Consider the following 16,121-nt stretch of genomic DNA (forward strand, 5'->3'; position numbering starts at 1 on the left):
GTCGAAAGTGGGTACTATACTATGCAACCTTTGAACTGTCTCGTTACCTCCTCTGATTCAGCAAAAAATCTTCTCTGATCTACAAAGTGAGACAGGTAAGGTTGAGGTCAGAGTCCAACAGCTGATTGCGAGTTGTAGGTCACAAAACCACGCTGCCATTGACATAGTAAACTCCATAAAAACAACAGGCACACGAAGAGGTTTGCACTGGTGCGTGAGCAAGGAGAAATGACTTACATTTTGTTAAACAATCGCATCTGTAAATCGTATTACGTTCACGCCCCAGCAACTTGTGTGTGTACACGTGTGGAGGGAAAGGGGTGGGGGGTGATGCACGGTTGTCACAATCATGCACTGGTAGCGATATGGCCCGCCGATTTCTTTTCTAAGAGTACTCCTCAACAAAATGTGTGTGTGTGTGTGTGTGTGTGTGTGTGTGTGTGTTTGTTTGGGAGTGTTTGTGAGTGTGCGTTGGTGGACAAGCGTGCCTACAGTCTTACCTACTTCTGACCTTGTGAACATTATGCACACTGCCCGGGGTTCAACTTATGGTGTCTTCTACTAGAAAAGGTGTGTGTCACGTGCCTGTTACTATTGGTCAGATAATACTGCACTGGAGAGTTCCCCACAGTACTTGACATTTGCCCTTATCGTCTGTGTCACCTGTACTTCTGGTTATCCTTGGAACACATGCACTCACACTGACAGACAGACAGACCAACAGACGGACACATACATAACACAGTTAAACAAGTTAACATTCAATCATGACTTTTGATGTGTGTGTGTGCCTGCACGAATCTTTCACTTGTTTTACCTGTCACCATGTTTCACCCGTTCCAGATCATTCTCAAAAAAGTTTTTCTGAAGTAGCTATAAACGTGTCACTGAAAGGGCATGGCACCAAGCCTACATTAGCGTTTAACACTACTTGACTTTATTACCAAGCAAGAACTTTAATTTTAATACATGTAGGTATAGAGCAACCCCCTTGTCAAGACCCCCACTCTTTTAAAACCCTGTTTTCTCCAATTTTCTGATCATAACCTCTGAAAACGTAGTCCCGTTTTAGGACACCTTGAATTTCTTAGATGTATCGAGGTCTTTAAAGGGTGTTTATACTGTACACATGTTATTTTTGGAAACACATAAAGCATAAAGGATTTGCCGAGTACAAAGACTGGCATATAAATAGCTCAGGGTCTGTGGAGAATTATAGCGACAGAAAAGTCAGTGCGAAATCATGCAGGAAGTTCAGCTAGTGTACTTTTAACCCTGTGTGCCAGCTATTCTGTGAAACTGATTGGTAGCTTCCCAGTCTACTGCAGTTAATAATGTATACATATATATGAAAAAGGAAGTGTGCAATTCGTAAAGACATTCATAACAAGTATAGGTATGTATTTAATTATAGACGCGATACTGAGATAACAAAGCAAAGTTCTGAACTTTTGCCAAATCATTTTGAAATCAAACCCCTCTTCTTTACATGTACTACAAACGTGTCCCCCACAACAAACAGCACCCCCACCCCCACCCCCCCCCCCCCCCCAGCAAAAGAAACTGCCGCAATCTTTCTATTTCTAGATCCGGATGAAACGAAGGAGTGAAAATGTCAAATAGGTGTACATGAGTTAAAGGCACAGTGCAGCTCACAGCCTTCGTTTTGCGTTTTTGTTACAGCTGAGTGCATTTACAGTTGAAAAATCCTCCTATGGTAGTAAAACAAACCCAAAATTACCCAACGACGACATCTGTGAAGCTCGACAGTTTCTTGTTCACGCGAGTGCATACATTAACCTAGTTATTACGTGGTGTTTGGTCGGAGTTCGATTCAACTGAGTGATTCTGGCCTCCATTTTGTTTTACACAAACTCATGATGACGTCTGACATAGTTTGCTAGTGACGTGTCTTTTTGTGCATGATGTGGTGATCTACCTGATCTAAATTTAGATCCAAAAATAGGTCAAGACCAGCCGGGTCCGAGTACGAAATTAATTCGTAAAAAAATCGCAGTTCTTGACTCTTTGGGTGCAAGTCAATGAAACTTGGTAGTTCTTCTAACGGATAGCTGGCTGAGGTATGACTAAAAGCCCCAGGGGCTCCGTGCACCTGGATTTGACAAGTTCAGTACCTTTAAGGTTTCGCTTCAGTTATTTTTCAAAGAAGGTTTCCGGGTACAACTACTTTTGGGGTAATGTTGACATCAGGACATGTCAGATGTAAACAGCACCCTTCCATTGTTGTGGAGTCATTGTTAAACTATCATCCCCAAATCTTTCTTGAAAGCATAAGGATTGGATTACAGGATTTGGAGGCTTTTGTGCTGTTGGGTTTTTGGGGAGATTGATGGATTTGTCTTAAAATAGACACAGGCATCGTGTTACATTTTTTTAAGTGAGTTTAAGCATTCTTAAAAACGGCAGAGCTGTGACACAAACAGTCTGCATTTATCCATGTGTACTGTGTGTGTGTTGAAAGAATGAACAAGCTTTGAGGACGGAAAATGCACAATGTCCGTGAAATCATTTGAGAGAGAGAGAGAGAGAGAGAGAGAGAGAGAGAGAGAGAGAGAGAGAGAGAGAGAGAGAGAGAGAGAGAGAGAGAGAGAGAGAGCTTGATACTTCAAGGAATGGGAAAGTATTTGGGTCGTGGTATGGTGTAAACACACATGTATGATGTACCCCACCAGGAGATTTATGAGGTACCCCTCATACGCGCTCACATGCGCTCTTTCAGATGTAGGCTCAGCCCATTTCTTCCAGCTCAAATGACAAAAGAAAACATTCTATGAAAACAGGGGTCTAGTCCTCAATCCCCCGAAGTGTCTTTTCAGTCATATCTTTCTTTATTTGGTGTTTAATAACGTCATTTTCAACCACGAAGGTTATATCGCGACGAGGAAAGGGGGGAGAGGGGAAGTCATATATGCCCTGTGCACCGAACCGTGAAGGTTGAAAGAGAGAGAGAGTCAATCCCCCCCGTAACGCCGTAACGAAAGTTAACAACCCGCAATATGAAGTCATCAGTGAATGCAGCCAGCGATCAACGTACGAACCACAGCAGTCTGCAAACCCGAAATGTGTCACCTACGTTTTCTTGCCATAGAGCATGAAAACACACACGCTCACCCCACTCCCCTATGGAAAGCCGTTTGGCTCATAACCATTACGCGTGTAATAAAACATAAATACACGCGTAATAAATGACTAATACACGTGTATTTATTTCTTATTGCACGTGTAATTTATCTTTTTTCTCATGCTATGGAATAGCATAATGATTAGATACACGTGTAATAAATATTTCATACTCGTGTAAGAAATGATTAAATACACGTGTAATTAACATTTCATGCGCGTGTAAGAAATATTTAAATACACGTGTAATTATTTATTACACGTGTATTTAAATATTTTTTACACGCGCATGAAATGATTATTACGCGTGTATTAATTATTTCTTACACGCGCATGAAATATTTCTTACGCGTGTATTAAATATTTCTTACACGCGCATGAAATATTTATTACGCGTGTATTTAATCATTTCGTACACGTGTATGACATTTTTATTCCACGTGTATTTAATCATTTCGTACACCTGTAAGACATGATTAAATACACGTGTAATACATTTTTCATACACGCGTAAGAAATGAATAAATACGCGTGTAATAAATATTTCATACAAGCGTTAAAAATGCAGGAGTCACGTGGTTAAGCGACTTAAAAACTCGGACTGGGAATCCACATGAAAAACACTCTATGCGTCTTCATCGCCTCGCTTTGCACGCTTACAGCTCAAGATGGCGGAAGCGGCAAACGTCAATGTCACCTTAGAAGGTTTGCGAGAACAATTTAACGCCTTTGCCCAGGCTCGCACAGCATTGGAAAGGTAAGTTACTTGTTTTATCAGATGAAGTCGGTTGTTGTGCGCGCGAACCGGAAGTAGAATAGACGAGAGTTGTTGCTTTGCATGTCGTATATTTTCCGATTCAAGTTTTAAGTTTATTACGGGTGTATGTAATGATTAAATACACGTGTATTTAAATAATTTCCTACACGTGTATTTAATCATTTCTTACACGCGTATAAACTATTTCCTGCACGTGTATTTAATCATTTCTTACACGCGCATGAAATATTTATTACACGCGTATTTAATCATTTCTTACACGCGCATGAAATATTTATTACACGCGTATTTAATCATTTCTTACACGTGTATGAATTATTTATTACACGCGTAAAAAATGATTATTACACGTGCATTAATCATTTATTACACGTGTATCAATTATTTATTACACGTGTATTTATGTTTTATTACGCGTGTAATGGTTATGAGCCAAACGGCTTTCCATACTCCCCCGCACCACAACAAATCTGTCGCCTTGCCCATCGTACGAGTGCAGCAGACGATGCCTGTTGGAAAAGTGAGGAGCTAAATTTAGACCGTTGCAGACGAACCGGAAACGAACGAGATTCAAAACACTAGCTGACGAGTGCCTGTCGACTGCTGATGAAATCAACAAAATAAATGCGACAAATCGAGGTTGAACGGCCCACTAAGATGATTATCAACAGCCATAAACATAAAATGTGGTATCAGTTGTTCACGCACGAATCACCATGGGAAAATGGCCGAGGGTGATAGCGAAAGTAACAGCTCCTCCACAATTTTAGATGTTGGAGTTTTATCACAGTTTCTAACCCGAGCCTAAAGCAAAATTACGCTTGTCAAGACCAACCCCCTTGCAGCACACACTAAAGTTTGCTTGCCCAACGACACACACGGAACGTAAACACTCTGAAGACGTGGTAGAACTTTCGTCACGCTGCGAAAACTCTGACCTAGAAAAACAAAAATGTCGTCTGCTTTAACAACAAGCTGATGCAAAGAGAGGACTTACCTGCAAGAATTCCTTTCAGTGTCTTGGAACTCGGAACGTGAACCGGAGCGGTAGAGGCAGCCATAAGGGGGCTGCGCCTGAGGAAGGGCGAAGTAAACGAGTCCCTGTTCCTATCCATGGCTCCTGCAGACGCGTTTCAAATCGACGTATAAACAACTAACTGCAAAGAGACATCGTCTGCAACACCACTGAATCGATTGAATGCGTTGGCTCACTACTGCGGTCTACACACGTGGAAAAATGGGCTGATACTCTACCCAGTGTGAAAGGTCATCCGGAAGAAGCCAATGTAAAAGCCAATGAACGCGCTCGTTGGAATGGGCCAATCAGACATGTCTTTGCAAAGGAAGGTGGATAGCAACCGACGTTGTCAGGAACTCCACCATTGCAGCTTTTGGAGTAAATACACGGCGGTGTTTCTGGAATTATTCACATAAGACATTGGTAAGAATAAATCATGATAAAATAGAGTTTTCTTGAATAGATTCAGCTGTTATCTGATCTCTTTCTCGCATAGTTTTGATTCACTCAGCTTCGCTAGTTTGGCTGCAAAGATTTTTCCTGGGTTGACTTGGTGATGAAGTTTGTGTTTCATCACATGCTAGTTGACATTTGTTGATCGTCTGCGGCTTTATTAACAACACAATCACTTCGAAAATAGTTGTGTACAGGTGAATTATTGCTATCTTTTTGACCATCATTACTGTTTATGTAATATCAGTCTTTCTTGGCAGGTTTACCAATAACAGGGGTCGACACTAACTTATTTGGCCTGGGGCCACACTGGCCCCAGAGATGGAAATTGCTTGGGCGGAAAACAAAAATCTGGGGCCCACTCTTATTCATGCTAAGTATATATATATATAAGGTATATATACCTTCAGAATCCCCACTTTTTCCACGTGGTTCTCCACTATAAGATCTGCACGGGCGGCAATGCATTGATTGTCTGTTTTACTTCATCGTACTGAAGCCAGGGAAATTCTTTCAACCATTATTTTGACATTGAAATTACGACAGCGCTTCGCGCTTTTGGCTGCATCGGTCTCCTTTTTCGTTTCTCTCCACCCTGTTCTTCATCTTCATTTCCATGTCTTTTTACACCAGGGAAGTGTCGCCACATTTTGCGTTTAGAATTTGAAGGCGATACTTATCTCTCACGCTAAAGAGCGCAATCTGGGAGTTATTTCCCTTGCGGCATTGTCCTTCGACGATTTCAATTTTTTTTTCTTGACTGCGGCATTGATCGTAACGCAAATTTCAGTGACGACTTTGACTGGCCAATTTTAGTGATTGGCTCTGGCATTAGAATTTTCGGTTTGTCATTGTTGGAATTTATCCTGGGGCGGAGTGGGCCCCAAGCTCCGGCAATGTTTGGGGCGGAACACAAAACTCTGGGGCGTTCCGCCCCCCGCCCCCGCTAATGTCGAACCCTGCAATAATGTGGTGCCTACAAGTCTTGAAAATATCAGTATCCAGAGTATACTGGAAAAAAACATTGTTATTAAATTTGAATGAGAATTCAGAACATGTAACTCAGTCTCTGCGTGAAAGGGATGCAAATCACTCCATTCCTGACATGGTAGTGTGATTATTTGAGCCCATTTTGTAGTGCTATATATGTGCTGTAAAAGTTGGTATGCAAAAGTGAAAATGAAATATAGATTTGTACACGAGCACTCATGGGATGTGTTTTCTTGTCAAGTTACTGTCCATGAGTAGGCTTTTATTTTTGTTAGAAAATTAAGGCAGAATATTTCACTTACTTACTTCACTGTCAACTTCACGAATGCATGACTACGAACTAGGCTAGAAGGATTCTGCTTAAGACTGGAAACTTGAAAAAACTGGACAGTCCCACATCTGACCTTGATGTGTGCATGCCTGCAGAAGTTAAAGAGCCCTACCTTGAAGTATGTACAGATTACTGTGCTGTTCTCCAGGATTTTATTTTCATAGGAACACTATCCACTTTATCTTTCACTCTAGGGACCGTAGGCGCACGAACCAGTGAGGATAATTGCCCTGTATAGCGATTCCCTCAATACACTGAAGAGAAGAAGAAGAAGAAGAAGTGGGCAGTTTTATCATTTGATTTGTGTTGCAACTAATTATTTGTATTGCATCTAATTTCATCTCTGAGTGTCCGGGCGGGGATGTAGCTCAGTCCGTAGCGCGCTGGATTTGTATCCAGTTGGCCGCTGTCAGCGTGAGTTCATCCCCACGTTCGGCGAGAGATTTATTTCTCAGAGTCAACTTTGTGTGCAGACTCTCCTCGGTGTCAGAACACCCCCGTGTGTACACGCAAGCACAAGACCAAGTGCGCACGAAAAAGATCCTGTAATCCATGTCAGAGTTCGGTGGGTTATAGAAACACGAAAATACCCAGCATGCTTCCTCCGAAAACGGCGTATGGCTGCCTAAATGGCGGGGTAAAAAACGGTCATACACGTAAAATTCCACTCGTGCAAAAAACACGAGTGTACATGGGAGTTTCAGCCCACGAACGCAGAAGAAGAAGAAGAATCTCTGAGTGTCGAGTTTACTGTGCTGTTCTTGAAGAAGTAGACAGTTCTATCATTTGATTTGTGTTGCAACCAATGAGATCTTTGAGTCTTGAGTTTTGTAACCAATTACTGGACAGGCCTCTCATGCCTTCCAAATCCCACTGATTTCCCCTCCCCCCCCCCCCCCCCCCCCCCCCCATCCTTCAGGGCAGTAAAATTCAATGTGGAGTGAATTTTGTAGCAATTCTATCACAATAATGCTACTTTAAGGGAAGCTTCTGCAAGCCCTTGAAAGTTCCTGCTTACTTTTCTGTCGCAAAATCTGTTTGCCATATCCCCAAAACAATACCTCCCTTTTAAGACCTTCAAAAATCGGAGAAAATCAGGTCTGAAAAAAGGAGGGAGTCTTAAAATGGAGGTAGATTTACAGTGGTTATGAACAGAAAATCTAAAAAAAGCGAGGTCTTTGATTCTAGATTTGTTAACGTTAGCTGTTTCTGGAATTTTTCCAGCCATGGCCAAGGTAGTGCAGCCCCCACCGCGCTTCACCCATGAGGAGTGGACACGGTCTAACCTGACCAAGTACGCCAATGCTGAAGTGGAGAGACAGGGGGCCGAGCGTCTGGTGGACGAGTCTAAACGTCTGGACGATGAGACACGCCGACGCGCAGAGAAGACACAAGCTGACGTCAAGAAGAAGCTGCGTAAGTCTAGACAGATGGTTACAAGTTGTTGATTTAATATTGTTAAGATATATTCTTAGAATAAAAAAGGTAATCTTGTCCAAAATTGAGTGCTCAGGAGATAAAAGAGATTTTGATACTGGTAAGTGATATATATACATTCCTTGTTGACTCACATGCGAAGCAAAAGTGAGTCTATGTACTCACCCGAGTCGTCCGTCCGTCCGTCCGTCCGTCCGGCCGGCCGGCCGGAAAACTTTAACGTTGGATATTTCTTGGACACTATTCAGTCTATCAGTACCAAATTTGGCAAGATGGTGTATGATGACAAGGCCCCAAAAAACATACATAGCATCTTGACCTTGCTTCAAGGTCAAGGTCGCAGGGGCCATAAATGTTGTCTAAAAAACAGCTATTTTTCCCATTTTTCCCATTTTCTCTGAAGTTTTTGAGATTGAATACCTCACCTATATATGATATATAAGGCAAAGTAAGCCCCATCTTTTGATACCAGTTTGGTTTACCTTGCTTCAAGGTCAAGGTCACAGGAGCTCTTCAAAGTTGGATTGTATACATATTTAGAAGTGACCTTGACCCTGAACTATGGAAGATAACTGTTTCAAACTTAAAAATTATGTGGGGCACATGTTATGCTTTCATCATGAGACACATTTGGTCACATATGATCAAGGTCAAGGTCACTTTGAACCTTATGAAATGTGACCAAAATAAGGTAGTGAACCACTAAAAGTGACCATATCTCATGGTAGAAAGAGCCAATAAGCACCATTGTACTTCCTATGTCTTGAATTAACAGCTTTGTGTTGCATGACCTTGGATGACCTTGGTCAAGGTCACATGTATTTTGGTGGGAAAAATGTGTAAAGCAGTTCTTAGTGTATGATGTCATTGCTAGGTTTAGTTATTAAAGGTCAAGGTCAAGCATGTGAGTCGTATGGGCTTTGCCCTTCTTGTTGTTTACTTTGGTTGATGTTTCCTGCCTTAATAAACAAAGAATAAGTGTTCTTTCTGTGAGAAAAAAGTACAAAAAGTCAAAAGAAAAAGGAAAACAAAAAAAGAAATAACCCCCCCAAAACAAAAACAAAATCACCAATGCTGTAGAGCACAGCTTGATTCAACATAAAAGCTCACAAGGTTGAAAACAGATGCAACGGGATTGTGTTTGTTAGTGTGCATCATATTTCCATGAATACAGAGTATTCAAAATAATTTATAGGGCATAAAACAGGGATAACCTAATCTATAAGGTAAAACTAATTGTGAAAATTTCATCAGCTGTATGTTATGTTTTGATCAACAACAAAACAGCAAGTTTGGCCATAACTGAATTGTGTACTTTCTCTCACACAGAGCAAAGGTTGGATGATATCCGTTTCTGGAAGAAGGAGCTTGATGACAAACTAGAAGGCATCACCAACGAGATCGACAGTTTGCTAGCATTTAAAACTAGAGTAGAGAAGGCTCTACAAGCAACAGCTGAACCCCTGCACATCGCAAGAAATTGTCTAGGCAACAGGTAGGGTATTTGGGAAAAAGGATGAGAGAGAGAGAGAGAGAGAGAGAGAGAGAGAGAGAGACAGAGAGAGAGAGAGAGAGAGAGAGAGAGAGAGAGAGAGAGAGAGAGAGAGAGAGAGAGAGAGAGAGAGAGAGAGAGAGAGAGGGAGGGAGGGAGGGAAGGAGGGAGGGAGGGAGGGAGAGGGTGGGTGGGGAAGGGATGGACGGATTGACAGACAAGCAGAGCATTTTTCTTGCTAGTGTGCGCACAAATATTGAGCAATCATGTTTTATTGCAGTGGAACCCCCCTTTTAAGACTTCCAAATATCTGAACAAGTCAGGTCTTAAAAAGAAGGGAGTCTTAAAACAGGGGTAAATTTACACAGGTTAATTATGAATAGAAAGTCTGAGAAAACAGGGTCTTAAAAGAGAGGGGGTCTTAATAGGGAGGTCCCACTGTACAGTAAACCAAAATCGAAATGAAAGAAACCCCCAACATGAAAAGAAAGTGATTATAACTCCACGCTGTTTTCTGTGCTCAGAGAGCGTCGGCTGAAGATCGACCTGGTGCACGACGACGTGCAGAAGGAGCTGATCAAGGAGGTGGAGACACTGGAGGGGGTGCAGGCTCTGCTGCAGCGCACACTGGAGGAGGCCACAGAGCAAATCAGGTGGGTGTGGATTCCTCGTTCTTATTGTGTGCGGTTTAGCCCATTTTCCCACAGAGCGCCCAATATCGCACACTCAAGCTCCCATATATGCCTATATCCCTCAAACACCCACTATACACATTGCAACCTTGATGCATATCTGTTTCCAGTGCTACTGGCTTCCTGTGAGGTTTGAGCACTAAGGCCCCCCAAAAAAATAGTCTGTTTACGGTAACCCGACCGACCCTATTTTTTTCGCGCGACCCTAGACTTTTTTTTGGCATTTTGGGAGAAAAAAAAAAAAAAAAAAAATCCCGACCTACCGACCCTATTTTTTTGGCCTATGTTACCGTAAACAGACCTTTTTTTTTTTTGTGCCTAATATAATTTTGGAATTCCTCATAGTACAGGTCAGGAAAAATCCAAACCAGATAGACCATTAAAGTTCCAAAACCAAGAATGAAAAAAAAAAGAAAAAAAAAGACAAGCACAAAAACAGGAACGATTTGTGTGTGCAACATTTGTTTAAAGACAAAACCAAACATTTGGTACAACTTCGTTCTGTCAATCGTTAGAGCAGACAAATAATATACACAGAAGACAAGTAATAGCTAGGTATTAAAGGGACTGTTTTGGATTTCAGGCCAGCTGCATTTGATAGAATTTACCTGAGGTATGTTGGATATATACATGTAGTATTTTAAGCTGCATCTTCCCTTGCCCATTTTATTTCAGTGTTCGACTGTACTACTGCATCTATTTTTCAGTTTATATGTTTCTATTTTTCCTTGTGCAGGTTGAACCGTAAAGCCAAGTACCTGCTGGAGAAGGACCTGAAGGACAAGTTCCACGCCCAGGACATCGATGAGTACTGCGAGAACCTCAAGAACAACTCTGCTGGGCTGCATTTCAAGGACGGAGCCACCAGGATTGAAACCAAGTATGCCGTTTGCTATAAGAATTTCGTCTGTTTGAAGATGCGTGCTATGTTTCTTTCTTTCGTTTTGGTTGTGGATTCTTCTTCTTCTTCTTCTTTGTTCATGGACTGAAACTCCCATGTTCACTCATGTTTTTTGCACGAGTGGATTTTTACGTGTATGACCGTTTTTACCCCGCCATTCGGGAAGCATACGCCAATTTCGGGGGAATGGTTGTGGATGTCTGCTCTTATTACACCCCCGGTATAGGGGTGTGTATAGGTTTCGGTCGATGTGTTTGTGTGTTTGTGTTCGCATATAGATCTCAAGAATGAACGGACCGATCGTCACCAAACTTGGTGAACAGGTTCTATACATTCCTGAGACGGTCCTTACAAAAATTGGGACCAGTCAAACACACGGTTAGGGAGTTATTGGTGGATTAAGATTCTACAAGGACTTATACAGGGACATATTAATGGTCAAGGGGAAATAACCTTCTCAGTTGGTGGCAGTGAGAATGGTTATTTCCCTTTGACCAACGGGGGTGTTTTTCCTACCTCGGAGGAATTTCTTGTTTATTTCTGTGTTTGGTCTGTGCTGTCGTTTGAATAAATGAATTTGTGTGTGTGATAGTTTTTGCCCAGGTTTGGAGACCCTGCCAGCTGTGTGTGCAAATGTTTCTTGTTAATACGAAACCTCTCTCAGACAGGCGCAGTGGCGTGGTGGTAAGACGTCGGCCTCCTAATCGGGAGGTCGTGAGTTCGAATCCCGGTCGCTGCCGCCTGGTGGGTTAAGAGAGGAGATTTTTCCAATCTCCCAGGTCAACTTATGTGCAGACCTGCTAGTGACTTAACCCCCTTCGTGTGTACACAGAAGCGCAAGGCCAAGTGCGCACGGAAAAGATCCTGTAATCCATGTCAGAGTGCGGTGGATTAAAGAAACACGAAAATACCCAGCATGCCTCTCCCGAAATCGGCGTATGCTGCCTTAATGGCGGGGTAAAAACGGTCATACACGTACAAATCCACTCGTGCTAAAAACATGAGTGAACGTTGGAGTCTAAGCCCATGAACGAAGAAGAAGAAGAAGAATACGAAATCTGTTTTTCTGTTGATCCTCTTTGTTCGCTTGTTTAACTGATCTAAAACAAAAGCGAAAAAGAAAATTACATTGATAGAAAAAAATACTAACCAACAGCAGCATCCACAAAATAGAATAATATAAAAGGAATGGGTGATAGAGGGTTAGAGATGGGGGTAAGGGGTGATCGAGAGGTGGTGGAGTTGGTAGATTCCTTTATCCTTTAATCTAACATTAATAATCCACAAAAAGTAATTGAGGAATGAAGAAGAAAACAATTAATATAAAATATTACAAAGGATACAAGATAAAAAAAAGTCTTGTTCATTTACCATTCTATTATTTTCTGCTGTAAGTAACTCTCATCAACCTTTTTTACATTTCCTGTGTCTCTCAAGTCATTTCTCAAATCTACTTCTCAATCCTCATCACTAATATTCCTCTCTGTTCTTCACAAAATAATACAAAGGATACAAGAAAAGAAAAGTCTTTCGTTCATTTACCATTATTCTTTTATTCTCTGCTGTAACTATTTCTCATCAACATTTTTCCATTTCCTGTGGCTCTCAAACAATTTCTCCAACCTACTTCTCAGTCCTCATCACCGATAACTCCTCTCTGTCCTTCACAGCTCGACATCCCCAGAGGAGTGGCAGGACTTTTCGCACGAGAACATTGAGAACGCCGAACGCGAGCGCATGAACTCGGCCCAGCTCCGCTCCAACATCGACGGCATCCTGCAATCGACGAGCAACGATCAGCGCAAACAGGTTGACGCCACCAACCTGGCCTTCAGCAAGCGTATCCATGAGACGCTCGACACCAAGGGCAAACTGGAGGACCATCTCAACAAGGTCAGATGTCGTTAAGCGTATATACATGGGAACCCCCCCCCCCCCCCCATAAAGATCCCCAATTTTAGGCAGTGTTCTTAAATTGGTGATCAGATTAAAGTAAAGAGATTGGTTTGGAAGTAAAACATGGGGAAAAAAAACACAAAAAAACATCAACCGGACCATGGTACATCACTTAGTACCATGGATTTGGTTTCACAAGTCTTCGTATTAGTTTGCATTATAAATTATGATAGTAACAACCTTCACATATACATTACCAATATTTTAAAATACAATCAATGGGGCTTAACATCCCATTGTAAGTTGCGTGAGAGTATGTCTTGCCGCTTCTGGCCCATGCAAAAGAAGTCGTCCAGGGGAAATAACTGTATATAACACAGCAATGTGCACGCTTGTACTTGTTTATCTCCCTTACAAGTGCTTTTTTTCTGCTTGTCTCTTCCCTGCCACTTTCTCACTGTCCCGATTTACTCTTGTTTTCCTAGCTACCTTCTTTACTGAACTAGCATTGAAAATCATAACCAGGTGAGGCAGAGTATTATGCACTAGCAGTGGTTTGAAAATGTAGTGAATTGTAAAAACCTGCATAGGTTACTCTTTTCTCTAATCACTACCCTTTTCTCTAATCACTACCCTTTTCTCTAATCACTACCCTTTTCTCAAATCACTACCCTTTTCTCTAATCACTACCTTTTTCTCTAATCACTACCATTTTCTCTAATCACTACCCTTTTCTCAAATCACTACCCTTTTCTCTAATCACTAGCCTTTTCTCTAATCACTACCCTTTTCTCTAATCACTACTCTTTTCTCTAATCACTACCCTTTTCTCTAATCACTACCCTTTTCTCTAATCACTACCCTTTTCTCTAATCACTACCCTTTTCTCTAATCACTACACTTTTCTCTAATCACTACCCTTTTTTCTAATCACTACTCTTTTCTCTAATCACTACTCTTTTCTCTAATCACTACCCTTTTCTCAAATCACTACCCTTTTCTCTAATCACTACCCTTTTCTCAAATCACTACCCTTTTCTCTAATCACTACCCTTTTCTCCCCCTTGCAGATCCTCGGACAGATCAAGGAGATTGAGGAGAACATCAGTCGTCTCAAGAAGGGCATCGCCGATAAGGAGGCTCCGTTGAAGCTGGCCCACACGCGCCTCGACACGCGGGGGGGCCGACCCAACGTTGAACTTTGTCGCGATGCCGTGCAGTACCGCCTGGTGGAGGAGGTTCACGAGTTGGAGAACTCGCTCGCCCAACTGCAGTCTCGACTCGCAGACACCAAGAACTCGCTGAAGGGCCTGACTCGCAACCAGCTGGATGTCGAGGACGACATCGAGACCAAGAACAACACCCTGTTCATCGATGAGGTGGAGTGCATGGGCATGAGGAAGAGCATCAACATTCAGCAGTTCTGAGGTCCTTGTTTTCATTGACAAGAGAAATGTTTTGGAACTTTGGGGTCTGATTTAGGAGGATGGGTTGGGTGAGAAACACTTGCTCTGCTGCTGCTACCATGGTGTTTTGAGCAAGTTGAAGATTGAGAGTAAAACGTTAGCGAAATGATAAAAAATGTAATGAGTTCAAACAGAAATGTTCAGCTTGACTAGTCTCATTGTAAAAAAAAAAAAAAGGCTTAAGAAAAAATAGAAAATTTAACTATAAAGTACAGAGAATAAATGCTGCCATTTTTTACATTTTGAAAATAAAGCAAAACTACAAAAGCATATTTCTTTTATATTCCTGGCTCTATTGGGGGAAAAAAAAGTGACGTTTTCATGATCACTATTGCATGTTTTCCCAGATTATTTTTAATGACACATTTTCTTTGGAGTCCTGCAGCTTTTGTGTGAAGCAAAGTTAGACATTTGAATTGTCTTCAGTATGAATTGTGCTTGTTGTTTGTCTAACAAACAAAATGTATGACAATGTATGTAGATATATTTTATGTGGAATCATTTCATTTTTTTTGTAAACCGCATGACTTTTCCATGAACGAATCATGATTTCATTTATATTAAACACAATGACATGTACTGTACAATTCTGCTGCATACATGCCTTATCTTTTAAACACTATTAATTTTATGTCACAATTTCTTTTATATACCGACATGTTCCATAATGTTGGGCTCACTTACGGAAATTTGTTTTTTTGAACTTGTTTGATAAGGGGCGTTGTTTTGCTTTCTTGAATATGTTAGAAATTAAGAACTGTGCACAGAATGGATTTCTGTAGGATGTGAATAAAACCAGAAACACGCCAACTTGATCATGATAAGTTTGCTGGTATGTGTTGTTTCAGTTGGTGATTGTGTGTGTGTGTGTGTGTGTGTGTGTGTGTGTGTTTGTGTGTGTGTGTATGTGGTGTGTGTGTGTATGTGTGTGTGTATGTGTGTGTGTATGTGTATGTGTGTATGTGTGTGTATGTGTGTGTGTGTGTGTGTGTGTGTTTTTGACTATGCATGTGTACCGTCAGTCTATCGTTCAAATTCACATACCACATCACACACACGAAACACACATCGTACAGACAGATGGACAGACAGGCAGACACACAAATCCACAGAGAAACACACAAAATGCTGTTTTTCAACCATTATTATGCATGGCAGCTAGCTATTCCATGAAGCAAGAAAGGAGTGATATCTTCGTGTATGCAACTTTATTTATTAGAACCAAACACATTCACAACTAATTGACTTTAGTAGGGGTTTCTAAACACATTGCTTTCAATTTTGGCCAATTAAAAAAAATGTGTGTTACCAAACTTTGATTGTACGAGAAAAAAAGGCACATAAAGAGATGTCAAAACATTTAGTCAATTTGTAAAAGATCAACACTGAAAACTGCGAGAGAGAGAGAAAGAGAGAGCGAGAGAAAGAGAGAGAGAGAGAGAGAGAGAGAGAGAGAGAGAGAAGATAAGATAATTGTTTTATTTACGAGGGTAATGATATACGCAATACATGCTATTTTCGCCCAT

General features: G+C 41.4%; 1 protein-coding gene across 1 annotated transcript; it reads left to right on the forward strand.

Annotated features, from left to right (window-relative positions):
* The first annotated feature begins 5,202 nt into the window (after positions 1-5,202).
* On the forward strand, positions 5,203-15,410 carry LOC138976166 (tektin-1-like). The gene is made up of 7 exons (XM_070349006.1): positions 5,203-5,360; positions 7,936-8,127; positions 9,478-9,643; positions 10,165-10,293; positions 11,069-11,212; positions 12,904-13,126; positions 14,200-15,410. Exons 2-7 carry the CDS (start codon positions 7,938-7,940, stop codon positions 14,554-14,556), a joined length of 1,209 nt encoding a protein of 402 aa, XP_070205107.1. The 5' UTR covers positions 5,203-5,360; positions 7,936-7,937; the 3' UTR covers positions 14,557-15,410.
* Positions 15,411-16,121: the final 711 nt, after the last annotated feature.

This window comes from Littorina saxatilis, linkage group LG9, assembly GCF_037325665.1.
Source record: "Littorina saxatilis isolate snail1 linkage group LG9, US_GU_Lsax_2.0, whole genome shotgun sequence".
Lineage (NCBI taxonomy): Eukaryota > Metazoa > Mollusca > Gastropoda > Littorinimorpha > Littorinidae > Littorina > Littorina saxatilis.

Excerpts from the sequence above, each read along its gene's own strand:
- LOC138976166 (XM_070349006.1), top strand. The coding sequence starts at position 7,938 with ATGGCCAAGGTAGTGCAGCCCCCACCGCGCTTCACCCATGAGGAGTGG. Across the intron at positions 11,213-12,903 it reads GCCACCAGGATTGAAACCAA|CTCGACATCCCCAGAGGAGT; the intron begins GTATGCCGTTTG and ends TGTCCTTCACAG. Across the intron at positions 13,127-14,199 it reads TGGAGGACCATCTCAACAAG|ATCCTCGGACAGATCAAGGA; the intron begins GTCAGATGTCGT and ends TCCCCCTTGCAG.